Below are 27,745 nucleotides of genomic sequence, written 5' to 3' on the forward strand. Positions count from 1 at the left end.
GAGAAGTTTTGACTTATCTAAAACATAATAATCCTTTGTATTCTGACATAGAAATCAACATAAATTCTATACCTGAATGCTGGGTAAATTCCATCGACAACAATGGTCAAGACGAAAATAGAGAAATTCGTTTCGTTAACGAGGAAAATATCGAACAAGTTAAAACTGTTGAAAATGAAGAAGAAGAAGATGAGAACCCTTTAGATCATTTTCGTATTCCAGCTTCTGAAACACTTTTTGTTCCCGAAACCCTTACCCATAATCTGCGACGAAAATTGTGAAATGCTAGCCCATCCCCATTTATTTCCTACCGGTGAATTTGGGTACACACACAACAGAGACGAAAAGTTGAGCCCTTACAAATACTTTAATCAGCGATTATTAAACTACTCTCAAAAGTTTTCCTCGGATAGTGACTACATTTTCTATGCACAATCATTATTGCAGCACTTAAACTTGAATAATAGTATCAACACAGCTCTGAAAAAGATTCAAACAGAAGGATTAACAGCCGGCCATTTATCTCAGAATTTCAAGGAGACAATTTCCAATCTTGTTGCTAATGACAACGCGTATAGTTTTATGAACAATTTAAAAGGCACCCCAGCATATTGGAAACGATTTCTATATGAAGTTTTAGCAATGGTAAAGCAATTAGGTTTGCCAACGTTCTTTCATACGTTGTCATGCGCCGACTTAAGATGGCCTGAGATTGTCGAAATCATTCAAAAAATAAAAGGGAAAGAAATGACTGAAGAGGAAATAAGTAATCTGAGTTATATGGAGAGAACACAGATTCTTCAATCTAATCCTGTGGTACTAGCAAGGCATTTCCAATACCGTCTGGAATGTTATTTCAAACATATCATCGCTCAAGGAGCATTAGGGGGGGAAATTAAAGCATTATGCTATTAGAATAGAATTTCAAGCTAGAGGAAGTGCTCACGCTCACTGTCTCATATGGATCGAAGACGCTCCCGTCTTAACACAGGAAACCGTTGTCGAATATGCTGAATTTATCGATAAAATTATTAAATGCGACCTTCCAGAAGATACAAATAGTGAACTATTTGATTTGGTCAAAACATATCAAATTCATCGTCATTCAAAGTCTTGTAGAAAGTACAAAAATCAGTCCTGTAGGTATCATTTCGGCAAGTTTTTTACCGAAAACACCATTATAGCCATCCCTTTAGATCAGGATCTACCAGACAAAGATGAAATACTTCAAACGAGAAAATCAATCCTAGCTCCAGTGAAAGAATATATCGACCAGAATTTTGATCCAAGACATAACAACGTACTTGATCCATCAAAGGATAATTATAAAGAACCAAAGTCAATTGAAGAAATCTTAGCAGAATTGGGAATCACGAAAGAGATTTATTATAAAAACCTTGCTATTTCTCCTGATAAAGGTTTTCAAATTCACTACAAGCGCTCTCCAGCAGCATGTTTTGTGAACAACTATTTCGAAGAAGGATTGCGTGCGTGGGAAGCAAATTTAGACATTCAGCCTGTTCTAGATTATCATCAAGCAGTGTCCTATATGTGGGCTTACATTTCCAAATCTGAAGATGAATCAACTGAAGCAATGAAGCAAGCAGCAAAAGAAGCATTAGAATCAAATGCATCATTGCGTGAAAAAATGAAATCAATATCAAGAGCTTACAGAACACATAGGGAAATGTCTATCCAGGAAGCTGTTTCTATTGTCCTCCCAGAAATCTGGCTAAGAAAAACGTCACCAGGAGTTACCTTTGCAAACAGTAACTTACCCGAAAACCGTTATCGTGTTTGTAAAAGTCAAGAGGAAATTTCAAATATGGATGCAAACGATGAAAATGTCTTCAAGAAAAACATGTTAGATCGCTACTTAGATAGACCAAATGCAAGATACATGAACGGAAGGTATGCTGCACTTGATCGCTTATGTTCACCTTTTTATGCAATGAGTATTTGATAGATATCGTAACACCGCATCAAAAGGTGTGTGATACATATCCATACACCTTCCGTATCTGAATTTCTGGGGCAATGCGCACAACGATGTTAAGCGTGCACCTTATGCGCAATCTATCGTGTGACCCTTAGACCCTTATTGAGAGCGCGGAGAGAGGTCAGTTTTAGTTCACTGCAAAAAGCAAAATGGCGTCGAACGCTGCAATTGAGATCCAGAAGAACGAAGACAACAACAGTTATTTTGAAGGTATGATCATTCAAATATTAATGATAACAATATATAATTAAAGTAGAAACAAGACATTGAATCTAGATGACAGCTATATGCTCAGTTATGGAAAGCATTAAGGAACCAACCAAGAAAAACCAGCTTCTGAAAAAGTGTTTTTTCTGATTATTTTTCTAATTGCTGCTACATACAGGAACTCACCAAGCATTTAAACTGAATGGAAGCCACCAGAGGCATGGTAGGATAGAATAGTAGTTTCCAGACAGTGTAATCGAATGAATCAAACGTCGAATCAATTGAACACGATCAAATAAAATGGATTAAATTGCCATTATTCGTCATATTCGATACACCTTATCGGAAATTCCACCTCCTCGCGTTGTTGCTACGCAACACTTTTTGGGAGGTAAACAAAGCGCGATATTGCGGTTTTCAGGCAAAAAGCCTTACAAAACACCCAAAATATTTATGCCAAAAGAGCCTCGCTCCAAATCAACTGAAGAACCACCGAAGTTGTTGTTTTTCTCTTCAATAGCTTCTGCTAGCTAGCAGCATCTTGAAAGCTTTGTTTCGTTTGTTTTTTTTCAAATTCAGTGTATTTTTAGGAACGTGAGTTCTTGTTTCACGCCGGAACTTTACCATTTATGTTTACCTCCCAATAGACCTTTTTTCAAAGAGACGTCTTGTTGAATGATTATGTAGTCCAGCCATAAAAGCAATGATAGAGCCATGCATAATTTCTGTACAGTATCATGCATATTGTAATAATTATGCATGGTTTTATCATTGTTTTTTCCTGCTGGACTACATAATTATTCAACAGGGTGGCCTCTTTGAAAAAAGGTTTATTTCAACGGATCCACTTTAACGCGATTCTTTTTGTGGAATTTCCAATAAGGTGTATTGTCAAACGCAATTATTCGATTGTGTTCGATTACATTCAGTTATTCGGGAAATTGCATAGATCCGCAACGTAGCGAAATTTCTCATTTTTTAGCGCCGTTGTCAATAACTCCGCAACGCTGCGAAATTCCGCAGCTTTATCAAAAGGGCATTTTGCAGAACAGATCAAAATTGAACTTTTCACCCTAGCATTTAAATTTCCTACCTAGCAATTTTTCACAATCATTTTTGGAAGAAATGTACTTTGTTCAAATATGTCAGATTTTGCCTGATTTTGACGCCGGGTGACCGCTAGTTTTGCTTCGATTTGCGAAAATTAGTCTTCATAGCTCATAATCACACACGTCGAAAGAAGCGTTGGGAAAAAATGCAACATTGCAGAATTTTGAAACGTTGCGGATCTATGCAATTTCCCGAACTGCATTAGAATGGTTCGATCGTGATTTTCATTAAGAAAAATTATACTCAAAAATACCGTGAGAGTGGGTAACTTGCATCAGTGAAGGCTAACATGCATAGCCCTCAAATGAATGACCCGTCTGGTCATTAAAATACAAAGTCAAATCAAAACAAAAATGGTAGAGTAGAGCTGCGAGCGGAGCTGAATATAGTTTATTTTAATGACCAACGAGGTCATTCATTTTGAGGGCTATGCATCTTAGCTTCCACGGATGCAAGTTACCCACTCTCACAGTATGTTATAGTTATTATTCAAAAGGCCCTTGCTCTCCCAAACGACTAACGTAAGTAAATCTTTTGTCTGTAAGTTGTAAGTGATCCCAACCTTCCTATTATCTATTATGTTATTGCTATCTCTAAAGAAGGGTGTCGGAATTAGAAGAGGGATGTTGACATTAGACCAACTTAAGGTATATACTGTGAAGTCGGGTAACTTGCCCAACCAATCAAACCAACCAAATGTAACAGTGCACGAGAAGAAAATGAAAGATAATGTGAGATCATGAATTTCAAGATGGCAGGAATTCAGATCTTTCTCGATGCGAGCTGGACATGTAATCTCAAATTTAAAATAATGATATTAAACATAATTATGCATGACATCACTTTTATGATTTTATCGATTTTGTATGCTTCTTTTGTTGGTGAACTTCTCAGGATTGCTCGTTCTATGTTACTACTTTTCGAGGACTTGAAAGTCAAAACAAAAGTTGTTTTACAAAGAATGTGAAATCAAGGTGCTGAAAACGCAAAGTTAGATTGTAGTCTTCGACGGATTATTGCTCGTCATTTTTCAAGAATTTTCAAGAGTTCAACTCTCTCAAGATTCACTCGTTCACCAGCTCTTGCGGTAAGCAGTCACGGGTGTATGGGGCTGCGAACCGGGTTCTAGTCAGATCTTTTTAAATGTTTTTTGAGGAAAATTTTTAATTTAGGCCATTTAATTTTCATATTTTTCTTCATATTGTTTCCATACTTTTTTAAGACTAATATCATAAATAATATTTTTATTTTTATTTATTCAAAGACTTTATCTTTAATCACTTATTTGCTACTATTTACTACCTATTTGCTATTTTTTCAAGTACAGTATTTATTGCTTATGAATCTTGTCTCAAAAGAATGTGGCCGTTTTTCATTTTAAATTCTTTCTCATTACCTACTATCTCAGAAAGTTTGTTTTTTTGTTTCATTCAACATAATAAAAATTAATGTAAGTGAAATAATGAAGTATTTGCTGAGAAATTGCAGAAAATATTTTAGTGTCCACGTACATTTAAGCTGGAGTTTAATTGTTGATTAAACTTAGAATTAAAATTGAAAAATATTGTCTAGAGGTTTTTTTATTGTGATTACCTACTGTGATAGGACTCTAATGTTATAGGTTGATTTTTTCATATTAATTTTTATCTTATTTTTTAATTTGCTTGAAACTTTATCTTTTCCTTCAACATGTAAAAAATCATAATCTAATTAACATTTTATCAAAGTTAGAGCCTCTTTTTGAATCCATTGTAGATTATTTTTGGAGATTTTTTACTTCAAATTTAGGTTCAAATTTAGGTTAATTTTTTTTTACTTTGTATGTATATTTGCTGACCTTCTTCACCAAATCAAATTGGTAGATATGACAGGATATGGCAGGATATGGACGTGCATATATTATATACCTTTTGTTATAGCTTTATGAAAGAGTTGTACCATTTATAAAGAGATCAGATTGTAATATTTTGTTTCATTGAATAGACATAATTTTTTTCAACTTTTACATTTTCAATACATCAATGCACTTAAAAACAGTGTTGTAAACATAATTATCCTTTTTTATTGACTACAACCCTTAGAGGCATATATATCTTTTAAAGCTACTTAAGAATTATATTCTTTTTTCCGTTCAAAGGTTGTTGATATATATATGTTTCATTCCCAAGTATTATAACCATCTTAAGACACTTAAGGTCCGTCTGGCTTTTTTAATTATCCATTTGTAGTTATTTGGAACCAAGTCTGGGAGCATATCAAATCCAAAATAAATGGAAATTCCCAACGTAAAAGAAGAGTTTTGAAAGTAACAAAGAATAAATTGCAGGTATTTTAAATTTGGTCATCATTATTACAAGGAAAATAAGCTGATCTATTTTCTAAAGATAGAGAAATAATATTTATAGATATGTTTCAAAATTTGATTTATTCCAAACTTGTTTTTATGAACTCGAATTTAGAAGACCGATTTTGTAAACCCACCCCTGGGGAGGCACTTAAGCTAAATGACCTACCAGAGGTGCGGCACATAAGGGTCAGTTTTGGAAATTTTGAATAGTGCACTGTAAGGGTATGTTTTGACTAGCACTGCACTTTAAGGGTAGTAAAAGATGGTGTTCTTACAAAATTCTCATAGTTATGGACTCCTTTTAAAGGAAGGGACAAAGACAAAACATCGGTTTAATAAATCGCCTTGCCTTATAAAATATTGTGAAATCTTAAACTGGCCCTTTGTATATGTCTAGATCAAAAAAAGGTCTGAAGAGAATGATCCACTCTAAGGGTGTATTTTTGTCGATTTCTGCACTGTAAGACTGTCAAATTTCTTAGTTTATTTCTGCACTGTTGTTGCACAATTATGTCATATAAAAAGTATTAAAATACTTCCACTTACTCCTAGACAGAGTTTGACGAAATGGTTGCAAAATCTGAGAGTATTGAGAAGATTTTCGAAAATATTGCTGACAAAATATCATCAAGATTCGAAGTAAGTATCGTCGCACAATTTTTCAGGCTTTTGTAAAATGTTACAAGACTTTGCACAGACTGCTTTTCCAAATTATGATAGATTTGATACCGATGTATTCTACTGTGACTTGCTCTGACAATGGATCTAACGTGAATCTAAATTATTCTCATCTTGATTCAGGTACCCCTTGAACTGAAATTGGATATGCATGGTGATGTGAAATGTTATCTCAATGAGGTAAGCTCTAGTTTGAAGTTTATTTCAGAATATGCTAAAAGTATTTCAAGATTTTCAAAACTATAATATTTTTATTGGTACTTTAATCAGGCTCTAAACAATAAGGACGACGATGACGATAATAAGGACAACGGTGACGATAATAAGGACAACGGTGACGATGAAAACCACAACAATGACGATGAAAACCACAACAATGACGATGAAAACCACAACAATGACGATGAAAACCACAACAATGACGATGAAAACCACAACAATGACGATGAAAACCACAACAATGACGATGGAAACCACAACAATGATGATGAAAACCACAACAATGACGATGAAAACCACAGCAATGACGATGAGGAGCAATCGGTTTTCTGTCAAACTGGCAATAACGGACAATGTAATAATGACGAAAGCAGTAGTGAAGAGATTAACGAGGTTTTTCTATCTTTTATGAGATATTCTAAAGACCATCCCGATTTTTTAAAGTTTTACAATCTATTGGACCTTTTAGAGACCCTCTTGGTTTTAAAATTTGACATCAACCATCGACCGGTAAATGGTTTTGAAAGATTTTCACAGACAGTAATTGCGCTTCAAGTTGAAACTTTCATTCACCCCCACTTACCTCATTCAATTCTACAAAAGTTTTAATGTTGATTTATTTACTTTTTATTCGATGAATTGCACTCCTAAATAATCCTTTTCAATGAGCATAAATTGCAGCTTAATTCGAATTCTATCAAAAGTTACAGCTTTCTTTGTTTCCACTGCAGATTATTATGAGACACTCTAATCCGTCAATCCATTCTATAATTGCTTCTCCACTTTTTCTAGCAACCACGTAAGCGTTTCAGATGGACAATAAAAAAAGATGACGTAAATAAAACAAGATTAGAGAACGCGAGATCAGAGATACAACGGCTTGGACACATAAACGAACAGCAAGCAAAACATATCGATATTTTGAAAGAAAAAAATGCTTCCCTTTCCCTTCGTAATGCCGATTTCACCAGACTGAAAATAACTCAGCAGTTGGGAGAAAAACGCTCTTCTCTTTTGGTCGACGCTGCATTATTTTCAAATGCCTTTCATCGTGGTGACCATCTAATGCAGGAGCAAGACCCCAAACTTCTGGATGGAACGATTCTTCAAGGGCTGAAAAAAAGATCTTTAGGTTCAGGTAATTTTACCAAGTCTGAAAAGGCGAGCTTCCCTGATGGTGATTCTGTCGCAATTAAAACTCTTAATGGTAGTTTTGGCTTACAGGCTCTAGCCGTCACAAGTCACGAGCACCGTATTTTGACATTTATCGGAAAACACCAAAATATTGTGCAAACTGTTGGTCTTGTCCATTCAGATAATTGTTTTTCGCATGTTTTGGATTTCGAGTCGGGCCTAACACTTGAGACAGAGATCAAGGAAAAGTTCTCAGTAAGTTTTATCGAGTTTAAAGACCATATTAATGGAATTGCTGATGGTCTTCAACACTTGTTTTCGAGAGGTGTCCTCCACAATTATTTGACGACCAGTAATATCCTGTTGCGAGGTAATACGCCCGTAATAATGGGTTTCACTTTTGCTTGCCGTGAACAATGTGGAAAGCCAAATGTGCAGCATGTTCTTCAGAGGTTTGATAACCAAAGCCATTTTGCCCCTGAACTGTTCAAAGGTTCAAAGATAAGCTATTCTTCAGATGTGTATTCTTTTGGTATTCTTCTGCAAAAGATAACGAAGAGAAAGCTTTCCTTTAAATTGAACGATGTATTGAAGGGTCGGCTCGAAGTGATGATACAGCATTGTTTGCAAAAATCTCCAGGAAAAAGATTACCTCACCTATTTTTACAAGACAGATTAAGAATAATCCTTGAAGCCTCTTGAAAAGGTTGCATCTATTTTAACGAAAAATATTCCATGCCAAATACCTTAAAGGTACTAACTTTCTCGCAGAAACCATGCACAAACAGTGAACGAGCGAATATTTATACCCAATTTTTAAACTGTTTTACCCGACAAGACAGTTGTACCAAATTTTCTAACTTATGTTTTTTTGTTTTTCAAATTTCAAAGATTTATTTTTTTATAATATCTTTGTCTAAAAAATATATTTAGGTGACTTTTATGGTCGAAAGTCAATACCGATACTTTTAAGGCAACTTTGTTACACCATTTAGACAAAGTTTACCTTTACCTAAGATTCAGCTTGTTGATCCTTTGAATTATCCTTTGTTATTTTTATCGCTAGTTATATGCTGTAGAGGGTGTATATCTTCTCCTCGTAGAGTGCTCAATAAATAGATAGAGCGTTATTATAATAAAGAGTTGACAATATATCTTTGTTTCAAACTCAGAGTTTCATGGTGCACAGGCACCAATCTTCAGTGAAACAAAGATATTTTGTCAACTCTTTATTATATATCGCTAGTTATAAAAGTTTTAAAACTTACATTTTTTAATATTAAAAATAGTTTCATAATTTGTGTTTACGTTTATCCCAAAAGTAAGTGGTCACTCACTTTAAATCTTCAAAGACTTCTCTGTACTCGCTGATGGTAGAAAGGTTCCGCCATTTCAAAGGAAAAGTAAGTCTCCACATACTTTAGGGAAAAACTATTTTGATATTTGTTATTATTATTTTTATATGAAGTGGTTCATCTACATTGTCGAGTTGTAAATCGGCCTGGTTTTTAGATATCATGTACATTTTATTTCATGAGTTTCCCTTAAAATCTTTCAAGAAAGAATTACCGTTCGTAATTATATGATGAAATAAAGATTAATATAGCACAATATATGCACACTATGGATAATCGCTAATGATTAGAAATGGTTTTGTTACTCCGACTAAAGTAAAAGACTGGATTTTCAAGTGCTTTTGAACTTGACACAATGATTCAATCGATGTCATTATTCAAAATAACAGACTAAAGTACATCTACAATGCATAAAGATGCTAAATGTGGTCTTAAATATTGGTTGCGTTGTTAATTAAACTTTAAGAAAAAACAAAATATTACCTTTCTGATTATGTTATCTTTTTTTAGTAATTACTCAAAGTTTTCAGAAGCATTGATAACAAAAGAATCAAAAGCAATGTCTAATAAAGTGTTTAAAACTCCTGAGCAGCTCAAGACTCTGGAAAAATACTATTTAAACGGTATGACATCTTATGGGAAAGACAATAAACACGGGTTGGAGTTGTTGGCTCAAGCTGTCGAGGAAACTAATTTGTCCGAACAAATAGTGAAGGTGAGGAGGACCTTATCCCTTTTAATACTGGGAGTACATTTTTTACCCCTATAAATTTTGATCTGGTTGCACTTTTCTATGAAATTTAGCCCATACGATCCTTGTGTTATAAGAATATATTTGCTGAGTCAAAAATCCTTTTCTTATTTTAAGTATTTAAATTACGGTTTAAACAATATATTTGACATGAAAAACGAAATTGTACTGACAATGTGTCAATTTTGATGACAGCTCATTGTCAGAAATGTCATCATACTCAATGTGTGAAAACTTTTAAGTGTCAAAATAGATTTTCAGGAAGTTTCATAAATATAGTAGATAGCGTTATGGAAAGTTCGCTGAAGCTTAAAAGAGAGTTTATTTAATAAATATATAAATAACTTTGATTCTTTTGTAGGACTGGATTAGGAATAGAAAGAAAGGACCTAGGGTGACAGAAAAAGTCAACATTCGAAAGCCCAGAGGATATGACCTTTTTAAGTCAGAATGGTTGAAGGGTAATTTTTTTAATACTAGTTATACTTATGACTTTGAACAATGCAATCTGAGACCACCTTTTCCTCTTTGATTTTAATTCCTCCCAATTAATATCCTTACCTGAAAACATTTAACCTGTTTTTTACACATCCTTCAATAATTATTCGGTTGGTTCGAAACGCAGGAGACAGGACACAGGAGACAGGACACAGGACGCAGGAGACAGGACACAGGACGCAGGTCATACAAACTACAGACCGGAAAATTGTAACACACTCGTAACATATAATGTATAAAATGTTTCTAAAAACATTATACGCAATGGAAAGTTATATATTATACAAAATACGCTATTTAAAAGATTTTTAAATGACAAGCCATCCATCAATCCTAAATATTGACAAAATGACATTTAAATTGTGTAAATGATGACGCTAGCACAAAATACAATGTGTGTACATCAGTTTACAACAAAATGTTTTTTCATGCTCAATAGGATGCTGATGGTGCAAGTAGATATAGATTTATATATTTTGAAAACATTAAATGCTCCAAGAGAGCTGTTTTAGAGATATGAAAATAGTGACGTCATTTTCATCAAAAATACGAGATAGGGAATGAAAATATTGATATATTAATAAAATACAAACCTTTGACGCTATTTTAGTCAATTTTTGTTATCATACCCAAGGTGATGCAGGAGATATAATGAGATATGATATAGCGATTGTGAAATAGCTATTTTCCTGTTGGGGCTGTTTAAAGATGAGATAAATATTTTTAACACATGTATTTTGTGTATAAAATATATGTCACATGTCAATGACATTGAAAAGATAACTGCTACTATACATGCGTGATTTATGTGTAATATATAATACAAGTATTACAGGTCCGTGTTATACACGGCACAAAATGCAAAAGCACGTGGCAAGCATGTGGATAGATTTTGACCTTTAAAAAGGTTCTAGACCAATAAAATACCTTCAGAACGATATTTCTAACAATTACAAGTGTTTTTCAAACATTTTCTTTGTCTTTTACAGCAATTAAAGCTGACCTGTCAGCACTGACCTGCGTCCTGTGTCCTGCCTCCTGGGTCCTGTGTCCTGCGTTTCGAACCAACCGATAATTATTTTAATAAATTCTTATTCCTTGTACTTGCTTTTTAATTTCAGTTAACGATGCAACGTTTAGTGAAGCCAATTCGGCATGGAAAGAGTTGCCGGATGAGGAGAAAATTTTTTATAACGAAAAAGCCACTGATGCTGAAGAACCTGAGTTCAGCGCTATGCCGTTGGAATGGCAAAGGAAAAAGATCAGGATGACCAGAAAAAAAATCAGTAACCTGGTAATTCGGAATTTTATTTTAAATAGTTCTTCGTGAAACAAGCCCTCCAGACTTTAGGAGTTTTGATGAGTTCTTGTAAAGCACCTTTTTTTCCTTTCGCTTGAAAGTACATCATTTACTGATATAAAAGATAGCTTAACTTTTTGTTTTGATGTACATTTTCAGTGCAAGAATTGGAGAGTTATGGTATAGAGACCTTGGTGTTGGAAGCCGATACAGTTAGGACTAGAAGAAAAGCGAACCATATTATGACATATGGTAGCGACGCGGCTTTGGATTTTTCCGACGGACATACGGATTTGGACTGGGACTTTGCATCTTTCATTAATGGTTTGTACCATTATACAAATCAATTGATTATTCGTTACAGTATTACTAACACTTTTTTTATATTCCAGCCTTGAACTCAGTTTATTTCTTTGTAATGAATTACAATTTTCTCTATTTTTCCAGGTTTGTCTGCTGAAGATAGGGCTTCAAAATCAGAGCGAAACGAAGTTGCAAAGCTTTTGAACAAGAAGTTTAGTAAGTTATTTTGGATTTTTTAATTCAAATATGAAATTTGTATATTATTTTTAAAGGAAAGGTTATGCCTATAAAGCTATTTTCAATGTTTTTTTTTTCAAGTAGGTTGAATTTATACTTGGATTGATTTTTGTGATTTCAATAATAACATTTTAGGCTCATTGAAAACAAGTCGAAAACGAGTCCCGTACAAGAGGATATGCAACGGTTCAGTGCAGGTTGTTGGCCTGCCCGAAGGATTCATTTTAAGAAAGCCAGCTGCCTGTACAAAACAAGAGCTGGAAGTAATAAAAGATAATATGGAAAGCATATCATTCATTGGTAGGATTTTACTTTTTCTGACTGGGCAAATGTTTTTAGGAATGCTAACACTGAATTATAATGGATTTCATCTGCTCAAGATATACACGTTTCACATAGGTTAGGTTCAGGTGAAATACGTCATTAAGAAAAATAGAGGTAATAAGGGGAAAGGAGATTCCCTGTATAACATCTGAAAACTTACTTATTTTTAGCAGGAAATCGATTTTGCTCTCTGCTTTCATTCCTTTTTTGTATTATTGTGTGTTTGCGTCAGTTATAATCTCATTTGCTTAATTCAAATTTCATGATCCATTTCAGTCCGTCGTGGAGACCCTGCAAAAGCATACTCTGTCCGTACTGTTGAAGTCTCGGTAGGGACTGACGATGCTGAAGTTTCAGTAGGATCAGATTTTGTTGAAACTTCTGAAACATTTTCTAATATGGAGTCTATGATAGATTCCATATCAGAAAATATTCCAGAAGCTCCTGCATCAACAGATCCTGTTGAAACTTCAACATCAGTTGATCCCGCTGAAACTTCAACATTAGTTGATCCTGCTGAGACGAAAACAGAAACACGAAAAAGGAAAAAGTCAAAACCATCGGAAGCTGCTTTAAAAACATCAGAGACCGCTTCCAAATCGTCGAAAACAAAGAAAAAACGTTCCAGATGTTATCCGTTAGACTCCATGTATGAAAATGTTGGTCTGGATGAGGAACTACCTAATTCCAGTACCCTGACTGTGACCAAAAGAGTTGTCTTGGAAATGGCAAAACAACAACGCTTTTTGGTAGAATACATTAATGCCCACCGGAATGATAAGAATGGGCATCGTGAATTTCAAATAAAATGGATAGGGTATGCGGAAAAAACTTGGGTGGATGAAGGCTCACTTGACCAGCACGTGATTAATAACTATCTTAGTTCTTTGTAATTATGTTGTTAATATACTAACTTTTTACTTTTTATGAGTCTTCTTCATTTATCGCTTTGTCATTTTTGATATTTGTCACGTATACCAGGCGTCCTGAAAAAAATTACTGTGCTGAAATTTGCTATCATGTGAATAAATTCTTGTGTGTATTCTTGATATGCGTAAGTCATTTTTCTAGCGAAAACACCCTAAAAAAGCCGGGATTTGACCTCTCTCTGTTACTAAAAATAGAAACACAGAGAACAAAAACCGGCTTTTTTGGGTGCTTCCGTTAAAAAATATGACGTCATCTTGACTTACGCATATCAAGAATTGCAAAATCTAAATAGTACTATTTTTGTTAATACACCTTTCCCGAATTGTTATTTAGGCTTTTTGACTTTTTTGTTTTAATGTTTTATTTGGATGTTTCTATTTAGTTTCATAAAATTGTATGTCGCAAAACTAAACCAAATAAAAAAAGATATGAGAAAAGACCTTCGAAAAATACCAAACAATTCGGGAAAGGTGTGTTACTATAATAATTAATAAATATGTAATTTGACGATCTTTGATTTTGTTTCTATTTTCAATACAAAGACTTATTTTTGTGTCTTTTTACCATGTTACATAATTAGTTTTATAGTTTTTTGCGTTTCTTTAAATGTTGTATTTTTATGTACTTTTCTTCAAATTCCCTGTAAAGTGTAAATTTTTTACTTTATGCCGCCAACAAAATCATTTACATGTTCTAACTTTTTCTGATATAACAAGTTTTGCTAAGTTGGAAAAATTCGTAATGGCACTAAAAGAACAATAAAAGCTTTTGAAAAAAAGAGTTTTACCGCTTTAAACAGCTTATTTTCTGTGAAGAACAAACATTTTGCAAACACTTTAAATTTTTCACAAATAGTTATATTCTTTTTGAACAATCTGAAAGTAACCAGAAAAAAAGGATAAATCCCCATCGAAACATTGCACCTTTTAGCTGTTCATTATTCCCCTATACTATAGTCATTTTTGGTCATCGAGATTGAAAATATAATTCGGTTCGGTCTAACTAATTTGCGATATCTTGTCCCTCTAAAAGATTTACACGTACATAAAGCTCTTCACTATTCCTCTATACTATATACATTTTTGGATATCGAGATTGAAAATATAATTCGGTTCGGTCTAACTAATTTTGCGATATCTTGTCCCTCTAAAAGATTTACACGTACATAAAACTCTTTACTATTCCTCTATACTATAGTCATTTTTGGATATCGAGATTGAAAATATAATTCGGTTCGGTCTAACTAATTTTGCGATATCTTGTCCCTCTAAAAGATTTACACGTACATAAAGCTCTTCACTATTCCTCTATACTATATACATTTTTGGATATCGAGGTTGAAAATATAATTCGGCTCGGTCTAACTAATATTGCGATATCTTGTCCCTCTAAAAGATTTACACGTAGACTTAAAGCTCTTCACTATTCCCCTATACTATAGTCATTTTTGGATATCGAGGTTGAAAATATAATTCGGCTCGGTCTAATTAATTTTGCGATATCTTGTCCCTCTCAAAGATTTACACGTACATAAAACTCTTTACTATTTACATTTTTGGATATCGAGGTCGAAAATATAATTCGGTTCGGTCTAATTAATTTTACGATATCTTGTCCCTCTAAAAGATTTACACGTACATAAAGCTCTTCACTATTCCCCTATACTATAGTCATTTTTGGATATCGAGGTTGAAAATATAATTCGGTTCGGTCTAACTAATTTTGCGATATCTTGTCCCTCTAAAAGATTTACACGTAGACTTAAAGCTCTTCACTATTCCCCTATACTATAGTCATTTTTGGATATCGAAAGCAAAAACATACTATGTAATTTACCTCGACACGTATTATACAGTACAATTATATCAGAAGCAAAAACATACTATGAAATTTACCTCGACACGTATTATACAGTACAATTATATCAGAAGCAAAAGCATACTATGTAATTTACCTCGACACGTATTATACAGTACAATTATATCAGAAGCAAAAACATACTATGTAATTTACCTCGACACGTATTATACAGTACAATTATATCAGAAGCAAAAACATACTATGAAATTTACCTCGACACGTATTATACAGTACAATTATATCGGAAGCAAAAACATACTATGTAATTTACCTCGACACGTATTATACAGTACAATTATATCAGAAGCAAAAACATACTATGAAATTTACCTCGACACGTATTATACAGTACAATTATATCAGAAGCAAAAACATACTATGTAATTTACCTCGACACGTATTATACAGTACACTTATATCAGAAGCCAAAAACATTACTATGTAATTTACCTCGACACGTATTATACAGTACAATTATATCAGAAGCAAAAACATATTATGTAATTTACCTCGACACGTATTATACAGTACAATTATATCGGAAGCAAAAACATACTATGTAATTTACCTCGACACGTATTATACAGTACAATTATATCAGAAGCAAAAACATACTATGAAATTTACCTCGACACGTATTATACAGTACAATTATATCAGAAGCAAAAGCATACTATGTAATTTACCTCGACACGTATTATACAGTACAATTATATCAGAAGCAAAAACATACTATGTAATTTACCTCGACACGTATTATACAGTACAATTATATCGGAAGCAAAAACATACTATGTAATTTACCTCGACACGTATTATACAGTACAATTATATCAGAAGCAAAACTTACTATGTAATTTACCTCGACACGTATTATAAAGTACAATTATATCAGAAGCAAAAACATACTATGTAATTTACCTCGACACGTATTATAAAGTACAATTATATCAGAAGCAAAAACATACTATGTAATTTACCTCGTCACGTATTATACAGTACAATTATATCAGAAGCAAAAACATACTATGTAATTTACCTCGACACGTATTATACAGTACAATTATATCAGAAGCAAAAGCATACTATGTAATTTACCTCGACACGTATTATACAGTACAATTATATCAGAAGCAAAAGCATACTATGTAATTTACCTCGACACGTATTATACAGTACAATTATATCAGAAGCAAAAGCATACTATGTAATTTACCTCGACACGTATTATACAGTACATTATATCAGAAGCAAAAACATACTATGTAATTTACCTCGACACGTATTATACAGTACAATTATATCAGAAGCAAAAACATACTATGTAATTTACATCGACCGTATCAAAGCAAAGGCATAGAAATATGCTTATAACACTTAGTGGTAAATTTTGGACTCCTTCACATTTATCGGTAGAGCATCCAAACTTCATGATCTCGCAAAGCACCTTGTATAATTTTTTGAGTATTCAGCTGACATTTCTTATTGAGAGTCTGACTTTTCAATATAGCTCAAAAGATTATGTAACTGTTGTAGTTTCAGGGTAGATTTGTCGTGATCTTGCATTTTCATTTCTGAAACCAATGAAAATCTTTTCCATGAAAATTGAACGCTCTAAAGTTCAAGGAAAGCGGGAAACAAAAAGAACAAAAACAATAAGTTCATTGTTGTTTATGCAAGTTAAAGCTAAATAACAGCTTAAAAATACAACTAATATAATACCCTGCAGTTAAAAATCAGGTCGAATATATTCTTCGAACCTTTACAGAAAGGTAAGGTTTCAAGTAAGTCCACCTCACAAAAACAGCAACTAGCAGGCAAGAGCTTGAGTTTTTTAGTGTAGAAATCAAGATAGTCTGATGAAGAGAAAATATCCCATGCATGGAGTTCCTTTTCTTTCAAAGATTTATACGACTTTGATGGTTGATTAGGGATATCTTGATGGTGATGATGAGGAACCTCTTGGAAATCGGGAAAATCTTGAACATCATTTTGTGTACATTCATCATCAGTTGATTCTTTAAATCCTCGTTTGCATGGGGCTTTAATCAATGTCGTCTTCTTTTTGCCGTTTCGTATTGTACTCCGTTTTAGTGCAATTGTCTTCTGTTTGACTTTACCTTTAGGCATTTTAGTTCTGACTAGTGAGTAATTATAAAAAAATCAACAGAAATCTTTAATTTTTCCGGATAATTGGAATTCCAAAAATGAACCATATCTTCAATTTATTAAAAAGAGTGACACTAACGAACTAAACAATTAGTATATAAATCAGAAGTTAATTTGACTTTTCATTCTTGAAAGCAAAATGAATTATACAAATTAAGGTATAAATTTGACTGTTTCATCCAGCAAAACAAATGATATACAAGTTAAAGGGTTAAGTCCGTTTAAACTGTTTGCTCCAGCAAAACAAATGATACAAGTTAAAGTTATAAGTCTGTTTGACTGTTTTCTCCAGCAAAACAAATAATACAAGTTAAAGGTATAAGTCTGTTTGACTGTTTTCTCCAGCAAAACAAATAATACAAGTTAAAGGTATAAGTCTGTTTGACTGTTTTCTCCAGCAAAACAAATGATACAAGTTAAAGGTATAAGTCTGTTTGACTGTTTTCTCCAGCAAAACGAATAATACAAGTTAAAGGTATAAGTCTGTTTGACTGTTTTCTCCAGCAAAACAAATGATACAAGTTAAAGGTATAAGTTCGTTTTAAACTGTTTCCTCCAGCAAAACAAATGATACAAGTTAGAGTTATAAGTCTGTTTGACTGTTTTCTCCAGCAAAACGAATGATACAAGTTAAAGGTATAAGTTCGTTTAAACTGTTTTCTCCAGCAAAACAAATGATACAAGTTAAAGTTATAAGTCTGTTTGACTGTTTTCTCCAGCAAAACAAATAATACAAGTTAAAGGTATAAGTCTGTTTGACTGTTTTCTCCAGCAAAACAAATGATGCAAGTAAAAGGTGAAGGTTCATTTGACTTTTCCCTCCAGTTGCTCATCTCATTACAGATTAAAAAATAGTTACTACTTTAGCAAAATTCTATCTGGCATTCTAAAATTTGAATTTTGTCAAGTTCTATTTGCTAATATGAATTAGGATTGTGAAACAAAAAATAAGCCATCAACAAATAGTGCTTGGATTCTAGTATAAATATTTCACATGAACATCAGCAATAACAGCAGTTTCAGTTGATCGTTTTATGATATGTTTACAATAAAAAAAGTTCTAAAAAAAGGAGAAGAAAAAGAATCCTCAAATTGGACAAGCCAAATCTAAAAAGAACCAAGGCAAACCAGCCTTACCATACTCATTCCTTACTCACCTCTTATTTGTTTTCTTGAGCATCTCTATATATATGATAATGTTATTTTCTGTATTAAAATTCATTGTATTATTTTACACAAAGGTCTAAATTTGTTGCATAAAAAACTAGGCATATAACCATTAAAAAATCCAGAAAAGGCAAATTGTGCTTTTAACGTATAGCTTTTTCCCGGCTCGAACCACCAAATGCAAGCAACCTTGGTTTACAAACCCAATGCCTAACGGCTCGCGCCATCTAGACACGACAAATAACTGTCATTCACAAATAATCATAGCGTGTAAATTACAGACCTTAATTAAGAAAGCTCCCAACCCTACCGCTGCCCCTACAAGGGTCCCTACCTAGTCTTAACCAGACGATCTCAATCGAACGGAATCGACCATCGAACCAGTCAAACCAAATCGAACGAATCGACCGATTGAAATTCGATTGTCGAACGCAATCGAATCCCAATCGAATATTACCGCAATTTTCAGATTCGATTGATATTCAATCCTAAGTTAAGTCACAGGGTACGAATGCCCCTAAGAAGGCCTTCGACCATTTATTGTGACTCTGGAGCTCTAACCCTAACCCTAACCCTAACCTTAACTAAATGATAACCAAACCACCCCGTCTATGTCCGCAGATTGAAAAATTTCACTTGCATCCTGCCATGGTACGGTGGTGATGGGTACCCTGGTGGATGATATCATCTGCCAACCCAGATATTAGCAACCCCCTGATTAGAAGAAGAAATTGGCTTCTGACACAATTAAAAAAAACAAATCTTCCCACCTGTCCACCCGCCTGGGCCTACCTGCTATATATTTTCAACAACCGTTGCAGCGAGATGCAAACAAAATTATTTTTGATGGCTCCCTAGCAAAATCACAAAAACGGGTACATCTCACTAGTCCAAAACTTTCTAGTCCAAAGACAGCGTAGTATAGCATGCTGCTGTTGTTTCTGCAGTAAAAATTAATTCTTTTTATATCACCTGCCTGTTCCCTAATATGTATATCTCTGTTTCTTCCAGAAAACTGGCACAACCACCAAATGTATTGTCTGCCTTTTATGCTGACCAAATAGGGAGTGTCCTCCCAACAAAACCAAACCAAAACAAATGAGAAGAGATCTATATATATATTTACAGAAATCTTTTTAGCTAATCATGATCCCCTTGAGTTTGACTTTCGTTTTTACCGCCGCTTGGACTACCATTTTGTTGGATCCAAGCGTGAAAGTGCGCATGCTCAATACTATCATTGAGGGTTCCGATTAGCATCGTTGTACGCATTGCCCCAGAAATTCAGATACTGAAGGTGTACGGATATGTATCACACACCTTTTGACGCGGTGTTACGATATCTATCAGATACTCATTGCATAAAAAGGTGTTATGTTTTGCTGAGTTTTTAGCCAATTACAGCCTGGAAACTAAAAAAAAAGAAGAAGAAAATGATTATCAACCTGAAATCCTTGAAGAATTAGAACCGTCAGAAGTCATGGACCAACGTTTACCAGCATCAATCCCTTTAATGTCTAATAAAAAGGAACGTTTAAAATTGCGAAAAACAAAATGTGTTTTGAGATATCACGTTCCTAGTAGAGAGAAAAAACCAGAGCACTATGCTCATCATTTGCTATTTATGTTTTTTCCATTCAGAAATGAAAACAAACTCAAAGGCGAATCAGGAACATACACTGAAAAGCTTCTTTTACCCGAAGTGTTAGAAGAAATAAATAGAAAGAAAGGGCTTTTTGAACCTTTCGGTGATATGGTAGATGAAGCAATGTTAAATTTCCAAGAGAATCCGAGAGGCTATGATATCTACGGGGAACAGGAAAATGATGAAGTAAGAGAAGAAGAATTGAATAACGCAATCGAAGAAGAGACGGATAATGAAGAGGAAAACGAGAATTCAACCATTGATTTCAGATGAAGAATTAAGTTTAAGAATTCGATCTCTTAACGAAAAGCAAAGCGCATTTTTTGATTTCCTATTACGGTGGAGTAGAAAATCAATGCAACAACTAAGAACTAATGCACTCGATAAACCGGCTCCCTTCCATGTCTTTTTAACAGGTAGTGCAGGATGCGGAAAGTCTTACACGCTTAACACAATCAAATTCTATTTGCAGAAGGCTTTGACTTACGGAACAAGAAATGCATCAAAAGAAAGATTGCTTATTATGGCACCAACAGGCGTTGCAGCTGTCAACGTAGCTGGCTCAACTATAAATTCTTCAGTTTAATTCCCGGTAATGAATGGTCCAAGCACATCCCTAGTCTTCCTGACCAATATAGGTCAAATTTGAGAGAGCGTCTTTCAGAGCTAAAAGTGATCATTATTGATGAAATTTCAATGGTCTCAAAATATCGTTTACTTCACATTCATCAACGACTATGTGATATCTTTGGATGCAGTGAAGACATTCCATTTGCTGGTATTTCAATAATAGCTTGCGGAGATTTTTACCAATTGCCCCCGATACAAGGTGGAACAATATTTTCACCATTCCCAGAACCTTTGTTGAATATCGATCATATTTGGAGAAATTTCTAAATAGTTGAACTTACTGAGGTAATGAGGCAAAGGGGTGATAAAGTTTTCATTGATGTTTTAAACAACATTAGAATTGGAATAACTCAAGACAATGACATGGAAATCCTTGCTCAGAGAGTTGTCACTGAAAACCATCCCGATTACCCGAGAGAAGCCATTCACTTATGGGCTGAAAATAAACCAGTTGATGCTCACAACAAAATGAAACTAGATAGGCTTCCCGGAGAGCAAGTTGAAGTTGTCTCAATAGATAAATTTCCTAAAAACATAAGCAATTCAGATAAGAATGAAGTTTATCGATGCGGTCAAATGAAAACAGGAGGTCTAGCTTATAAATTTGTTTTTAAACTTGGTGCTAAAGTAATGATAACATCGAACATCGACGTCGAAGATAAGCTTTGCAATGGTCAGATTGGAATAGTCGAACATATAAAATTTGATCAAGAGGGAAGAGTAAACCGCATATACCTAAAAATGGAAAGTGATGATATTGGTGTTAAAGCAAAGAACAGGGATACATATGGACGAGCTAACAATTTAGTACCAATAGAGAAAATAGAAAAGGAGTTTGGAGTTAAAGCAACAAAAACATATCCTTCGGTCAAACGTATTCAGTTTCCATTGATGCTTTCATGGGCGTGCACTGTTCATAAAGTACAGGGAAAAACATTCTCCCAAATTGTTTTCAATGTGACTTTATTTGGCCAGAGAAGTTTTAAGCCAGGTCAGGTTTATGTTGCATTAAGTCGTGTTACTTCCTTGAAAGGATTGTACTTGTTGGGCAGCTTCAACCCGAATATCATAAAATGTGATGCAAAAGCTACAGACAAATACAATGAGATGAGAGAAAATATGAGCCTCGAAACAAAAAACCCTCATGAAAGAAATGGAGATGAATTCATCGTATCTCTTCTCAATTTGCGCTCATTAAAAAAGCATGCCGTATATATAAGTTGTGACAGATTTCTGATGCAGAGCTGCATAAAATGTATGACTGAAACGCAATTAGACGAACATTCTGATATTGATGAAATCAAAGATATCCTTAAACCTTTTTCTCTGTATGCTAAGAGTGTAGCAGAGCATGTATATTCTAACACTGCTGTTGTCTACAAGGAAGGCATCGAAATATTGGGTAGTCGTATTTTACCTGGGATCACACGCCTCACACTACATCATCATTGTGTAGATTTCCCCATCAACATGATACTATTATATCGCCAACAAAATCTTGATAACGATCAATTTCTCTACACAATCGAACATCTTATGGGAAATCATAATAATGTTCATATCATCTTAGGAGACTTCAATAAGAACTATTTGACTGAAGAATCAAACTTCTTAAGAACTCGCTTGCAAGATTACGATATGGTCGTTCAAGAACCAACTCACATATCTGGCTCATTGATTGATCATGTCTACATCCATAAAGAATTAAAAACCATGTTTGAAATTACTTCCAACATTCATAGCATCTATTATTCAGATCACGAAGCAGTCCAAATCATCTTTAAGAAGGTCAGCTGGTGAAGTTAAATCGATAACAAACGTCTATTCAATTACGCAACAACAAAATATTTGACTCGGCTAGTGAGGAGGGTGGAGGGTGGAGGCCGGGTCAAACCTGAGCAGAGGAGCCTTAATCATTATCATCTTTTCTCTATCACTAGTAATATTTCTATCAACTTGAACAATTAAAATTCTATAATCGCAGCCTTCCGTTTAAATCGATATATAATTATATATAATAATTTTTGCTTTTAATTTTTTGAGTTGCAATTATTCCTTTTTACCTTGTTGATAATCGCCACCTTTTTCCGACATATACACATACAGTAGCGACATCATGTACTCGCTGTAATCACATGTATATTCACCCGTACCCCGGCCGCGCGCCATTGTATCATCTTTTCCGGATTACCAACGCCCACAAGGCAGAGGCGGGTGTGGGCGCAATGTTTTTTGGCGCAGGCTAAATTATACGGGAAAGAAGGCTAAACATTTTTCCCCAGGCCTCTCGTATGATCCGGGGAGGAGGGGGGCTATTATTTAAAGCTTCCAAATCATTCCTCCCTTCACTTCACCTCAAACACTACTGACTACACGGTCGGCTCACGGACTCTTTAGTGGTCACCTTCATCAGAAGCAGAAAAAGTAAGTACATTTCAAGCTTCATATTTTTGATTATAGTTTCTAAGTTTTGAAAGTGTTTTGAATTCCATGAATTGCACATTGCATCAAAAGTAAATAAAGTTAGATATTTTACATACTATAATTGCCATTGAGAGTGCATCATTATCATTTTCACATCACAGAGTGAGGGGGGGCAAGAACTTTGACAACAGGCATGGATGTGCCGCTGTAGATGGAAGATGGTGTCAGTAAGCCGTAGAATCAAAATTCAAAGAATCTCCCATCTCTTTTGTAAAAAAGTGCTAAAAAACAAAATGTTTACCCTGTTAACAGTACCGTGAAAAGCACAGCTCAAAATCATATATTTACGCTGTGCCGACGAATCGAGATTCTATTCATCGCGCAATCAGCGAAGACAAAAGTAACCATGACGACCATCCAAGATCTTGGATGAGCGTCATAGTCGGTATTTTTATTCCCGTCGTTGAAAACACAACTTACAAAAAGTCATCAATGCTTTGTAAAAAGAGTCAGTGATAGAGAATCATAACATAAAGTCTGTCTATTATTTCGATTCAATTAAAGTGACATTTCCATAATTAAAAGTTTAGTAATTACTGTTATACATTTGGGGATCATGTAAAAGATTTCTTTCGAAATAAACTCATTTCAACTACACTTGGAGGTTTCTGGGGAATTCGTAAATAGTAAACTGCATACTGATACAGTCTGCTAGACATTAATATGGTAATATTTGCTCTTCATCTTTGATTTTTTCTACAGTGATTAGATTGACAAATGCACGATAAAATTTCTATTATTTGTCTTCAGAGGTTACTATTTTCTTTGAAAACTTAACCTCTGATACTCAGGGTATGTTAACAGAGCAGGAAATTATGGAATGTATCCCTGCCTTAAGATTTTCAGAGGCTGAAAATATATACAAAAGGAACCCTTACCAGAAGCATGTCCTATTGTACGCCATTCTATTTACCTAAGTGCCTCCTCTGGTGAGTTAGGGCGTGTCTAGATTTAAAAAAATCACAAATCCCGAATCCGCGACCAATAGCACCCATTCTCAGGGATTCAATTATGGATTTTTAGATGACCTATACCTTAAAGTTTCAGGACCCAGTGTTACGTAATTAAATATTAACCTAAAAATTAATTATTAAAGAAAGTGTGAATTGTGACGTCATCAAATTATGACGTCATAAATCGTAAATTAGCTGTAACTCTATAAGTACATGTCAAATCTCTGTCAAATTTGGACCAAAGACGCATCTTAATGGTGCCGAACTTTTCAATGAAAATTTTTTGAAAGATTTTGATGACGTCAGCAAAAAATCGAAGAATGTAATTTTTGCTGACGTCATCAAATTTTTCCAAAATCTTTTTTCCAAAAAGTTACATTTTAGTTAGATGCATCTTTGGTTCAAATTTGGGAAAGATTTGACATGTATTTATTATATTATAGCGATTATACGATTCATGACGTCACCAAATTCGATCAAATTATGACGTCATGATTACAATTTCTTGAATAATTAATTTTTAGGTTAATATTTAATTACGTAACAACCGGGCCCTGAAACCTTAAGGTATAGAGGTACTTTAGAGCCCTAAGTGTATCTCTGAATCTGGCTGCTATTGGTAGCGAAAACTTAGGGTAAACTGTTAGGTTTTTGAGACTTGCCCTAAGTCACTCGAGTCCCCTCTGGCTCTAGGGATTAGCGAGAGTTCATACTGGGGAATTTGTCTTTTTAACGGAAATAAGTCTTGTTTAACTTTTTTGAAACATCTTTTCTATCTATTTTTAATATCAAGTTAACAAAGTCAATATGTCGAAGCTTAAATCCTCAAAAACGGAAGAATCAAAACACAAATTTGCAAAACCAAATGAAGAAGCGGTTCCTCCCACCAGTAAGGATTTTTCTGTCTGTATGTTTTCAATAAATGTCAATTGAATAACAAACCTGGTCTAGAAGTGGGATTTGTTTCGCCCATTCCTTTTCATCACATGATCGAAATCAATGTCAGAAATTTGTCAATAATTTTTGGAAGTCAATGCAGTTGATTGGTTAAATTGCCAGTCAGGACTTAAAGGTGGCAACAACAATTTTTGCTATTTTCAGCAAATAGAGCCAAAAGAGGCAACTGTTTACAATAAACTGCTGATTTAGCAGATTTTTGTTATTTTTGAGCATTGAAAATTCTTAAAAAATCACCTTTAAAATCGACAAAGAAAAATTTAAAATCTTTTTGATATTAGGGGTCATCCACATAGTACGTACGCAAAAATTTTCCAAATATTTGATACCCCCTCCCCCCTTGTATGCAGAGAACAATAGATATGATGTCACGTTAAACAATACACGTATGCTTTTGCTAAACCCCCCTCTCCCCCCTTCCTTGCGTACGTACTATGTGGATGGCCCCTTATGTTTTAAAAGCACCTTCCATATCTTCCTAATAAAGTCAACAAAATTCTGTTGTTGTCAAAACTGGTTAAAAGTTGCTGCTTCCACCTTAAAGTCCAGAGTGTTTACTCAGTTATTTTTCTCTATTCACTAAATTTTGTTGTTCTGTGCTAATTTTTTGATTTTTGAAAATTTCATTAATTTCATTAATCTTTCAAAAATTAAGGCTTGCATGAATTTAGACAATAGGCTCAACATTACGTCCTAACTGTTAAAGTGCATTTGACTCAGATTCCAGGACATTACGTGTCACTATACATCAGAAATCATAGTCCGGGAATCTGAATCTTTTGCACTTTGACGGTAAGGATATGTAAAGTTAACCTTCTATAATAATTTCATTAGGCGAGGCCAATTACAGGCCCAACTGACCCTAAAATGGAAATGAAAATAAAATTGACTTTAGACAGTCAATGTTTTTATTTTAGATGTTGATGACGACTGTATTATTGAGTTTTCGGTAGCCTTTTTAAATTAGATTTTTATGCTTCATTTTTCATTTTGCTGCCAATTCGACAATTTTGTGTCGGCCAATTTTCTTGTTAGCATTTTCATTAAAATTTTACTAACTTGTGGTACTAATTTACAAATTTGAATGATTAAGTTGTTTTTTTTGTCGACCGACCGACTCACTTTTTTTGAGAAGCATAGTCCGTAAAACAACAAATTAATTTGGCCTCGCCTTATATTAATAAAAAGGTTCGTGGAAAATTCAGCATTCATGATGTCATCATCGCAAATTTTCTTGTCATTTTAGGTGATGTACAGACAACAATGAAAGGTTATGTATTTGATTTATCGCCATTGAGAACATCCAAAAATGGGAAGCAATACTTCAAAATGAGCTTAGAATTCGAAGATGGAAAAACTGAAAAGGCAATTTGCTACTCGTATAAAAAACGTCGTTTATTCGAGGAAGCTGAGAGGAATGTGATTGGGGTAACAATCTCAAACCATAACAGGTACCCATCATAAAGAATTTCATGTTGTGCTATTTTAAATTCTAACTTCCATAAATCCCTGACACCGATGACATAAACCCCAGAATAGTCCCCTTCTATCCATGACAGTTCCGTCAGCGCTCACTGACACTTGGTTGACCATGAGCTTGCTTAGTGTCGACCACCTGTTGTTGTTGGTTCTGTCCAAATTCCATCCCCGTTTCTACACCCCTTACTTGCCTCCCCTTTTGTTAGGCCTCAGCTATTTTCTTTGTGTGTATTATTATTATTACTTATCATGAATTGTATGTAGGAGTGATATAAGATTTAAAAATATAGGAAAAATTATTCAGTGAGTGTAAAAATTTAATTTAGAAGCATCGTAAATTTTACACGAAGCAAAGATAAACGAGTAAAAACCCTTTACATTTTCAATGATCTGTTTATAGTATATATAGGCTTATTCAGTGGGAAATAGATTTTAGCTTTTCAGTGTGCAATTTTTTACAGAGCTCCATGCTAACTTAAAACCATTTTACTTTAAAACCATTTTACTTTGGAATTTTCAGGTTACGTCTCCTATCTTTTGGAAAACCATTACGATCTCGTTGAAGAAAGTGTAATTGAAAATGATATATTCAAAAGAAAAATTTCAAAGACTGTATCCAAAAACCCACCTCAAACAACACAAATCACTGAGTGGAATGGTGCTTCTTTAATTCTTGATCGAGCAGATTTGTCCCAAAGAGGCTATAAAAACATGAAAAAAACTCTAAAAAAAGAAAATGTTATTCTTCCGTCTTACGACAACATTCAAAATTTTTTAAAAACCTTAGATGTTGGTACTATCAAGAGAAAGTTCTGTCAATGTGATGGTGATTGTTGCTTTTCATGCAAATCTAAGGCTGAAGAAACTTTGATCTCCTTTTTGAGAAGCAAATTTTGGTTTCCAAGACTGAAATTTCCCAGCTTTCCCCAGCAACAAAAATTGTTTAATGGTTTGAAGGAATTAAATTCTGATTTGTATGGACATTTTAATCCAAATTTGAAAACTCTTT

The 27,745-nt window shown here is 34.2% G+C and overlaps 3 protein-coding genes across 3 annotated transcripts; all 3 read left to right on the forward strand.

Annotated features, from left to right (window-relative positions):
- The first annotated feature begins 2,066 nt into the window (after positions 1-2,066).
- LOC136813188 (probable serine/threonine-protein kinase DDB_G0271682) lies at positions 2,067-8,763 on the forward strand. The gene is made up of 6 exons (XM_067069712.1): positions 2,067-2,209; positions 5,545-5,642; positions 6,216-6,302; positions 6,465-6,521; positions 6,612-6,953; positions 7,353-8,763. Exons 1-6 carry the CDS (start codon positions 2,149-2,151, stop codon positions 8,394-8,396), a joined length of 1,689 nt encoding a protein of 562 aa, XP_066925813.1. The 5' UTR covers positions 2,067-2,148; the 3' UTR covers positions 8,397-8,763.
- Positions 8,764-9,502: 739 nt separating this feature from the next.
- LOC136813187 (uncharacterized) lies at positions 9,503-11,784 on the forward strand. The gene is made up of 4 exons (XM_067069711.1): positions 9,503-9,764; positions 10,162-10,261; positions 11,420-11,592; positions 11,758-11,784. The coding sequence occupies exons 1-4, from the start codon at positions 9,543-9,545 to the stop codon at positions 11,782-11,784; spliced, it is 522 nt and encodes a 173-aa protein (XP_066925812.1). The 5' UTR covers positions 9,503-9,542.
- Positions 11,766-13,590, forward strand: LOC136813190 (uncharacterized). Its single transcript, XM_067069713.1, has 4 exons — positions 11,766-11,922; positions 12,046-12,117; positions 12,274-12,438; positions 12,739-13,590. Exons 1-4 carry the CDS (start codon positions 11,841-11,843, stop codon positions 13,353-13,355), a joined length of 936 nt encoding a protein of 311 aa, XP_066925814.1. The 5' UTR covers positions 11,766-11,840; the 3' UTR covers positions 13,356-13,590.
- The last annotated feature ends 14,155 nt before the right edge of the window (positions 13,591-27,745 follow it).

This window comes from Clytia hemisphaerica, unplaced genomic scaffold (assembly GCF_902728285.1).
Source record: "Clytia hemisphaerica strain Z4C2 unplaced genomic scaffold, Clytia hemisphaerica genome assembly, whole genome shotgun sequence".
NCBI classification, from domain to species: domain Eukaryota; kingdom Metazoa; phylum Cnidaria; class Hydrozoa; order Leptothecata; family Clytiidae; genus Clytia; species Clytia hemisphaerica.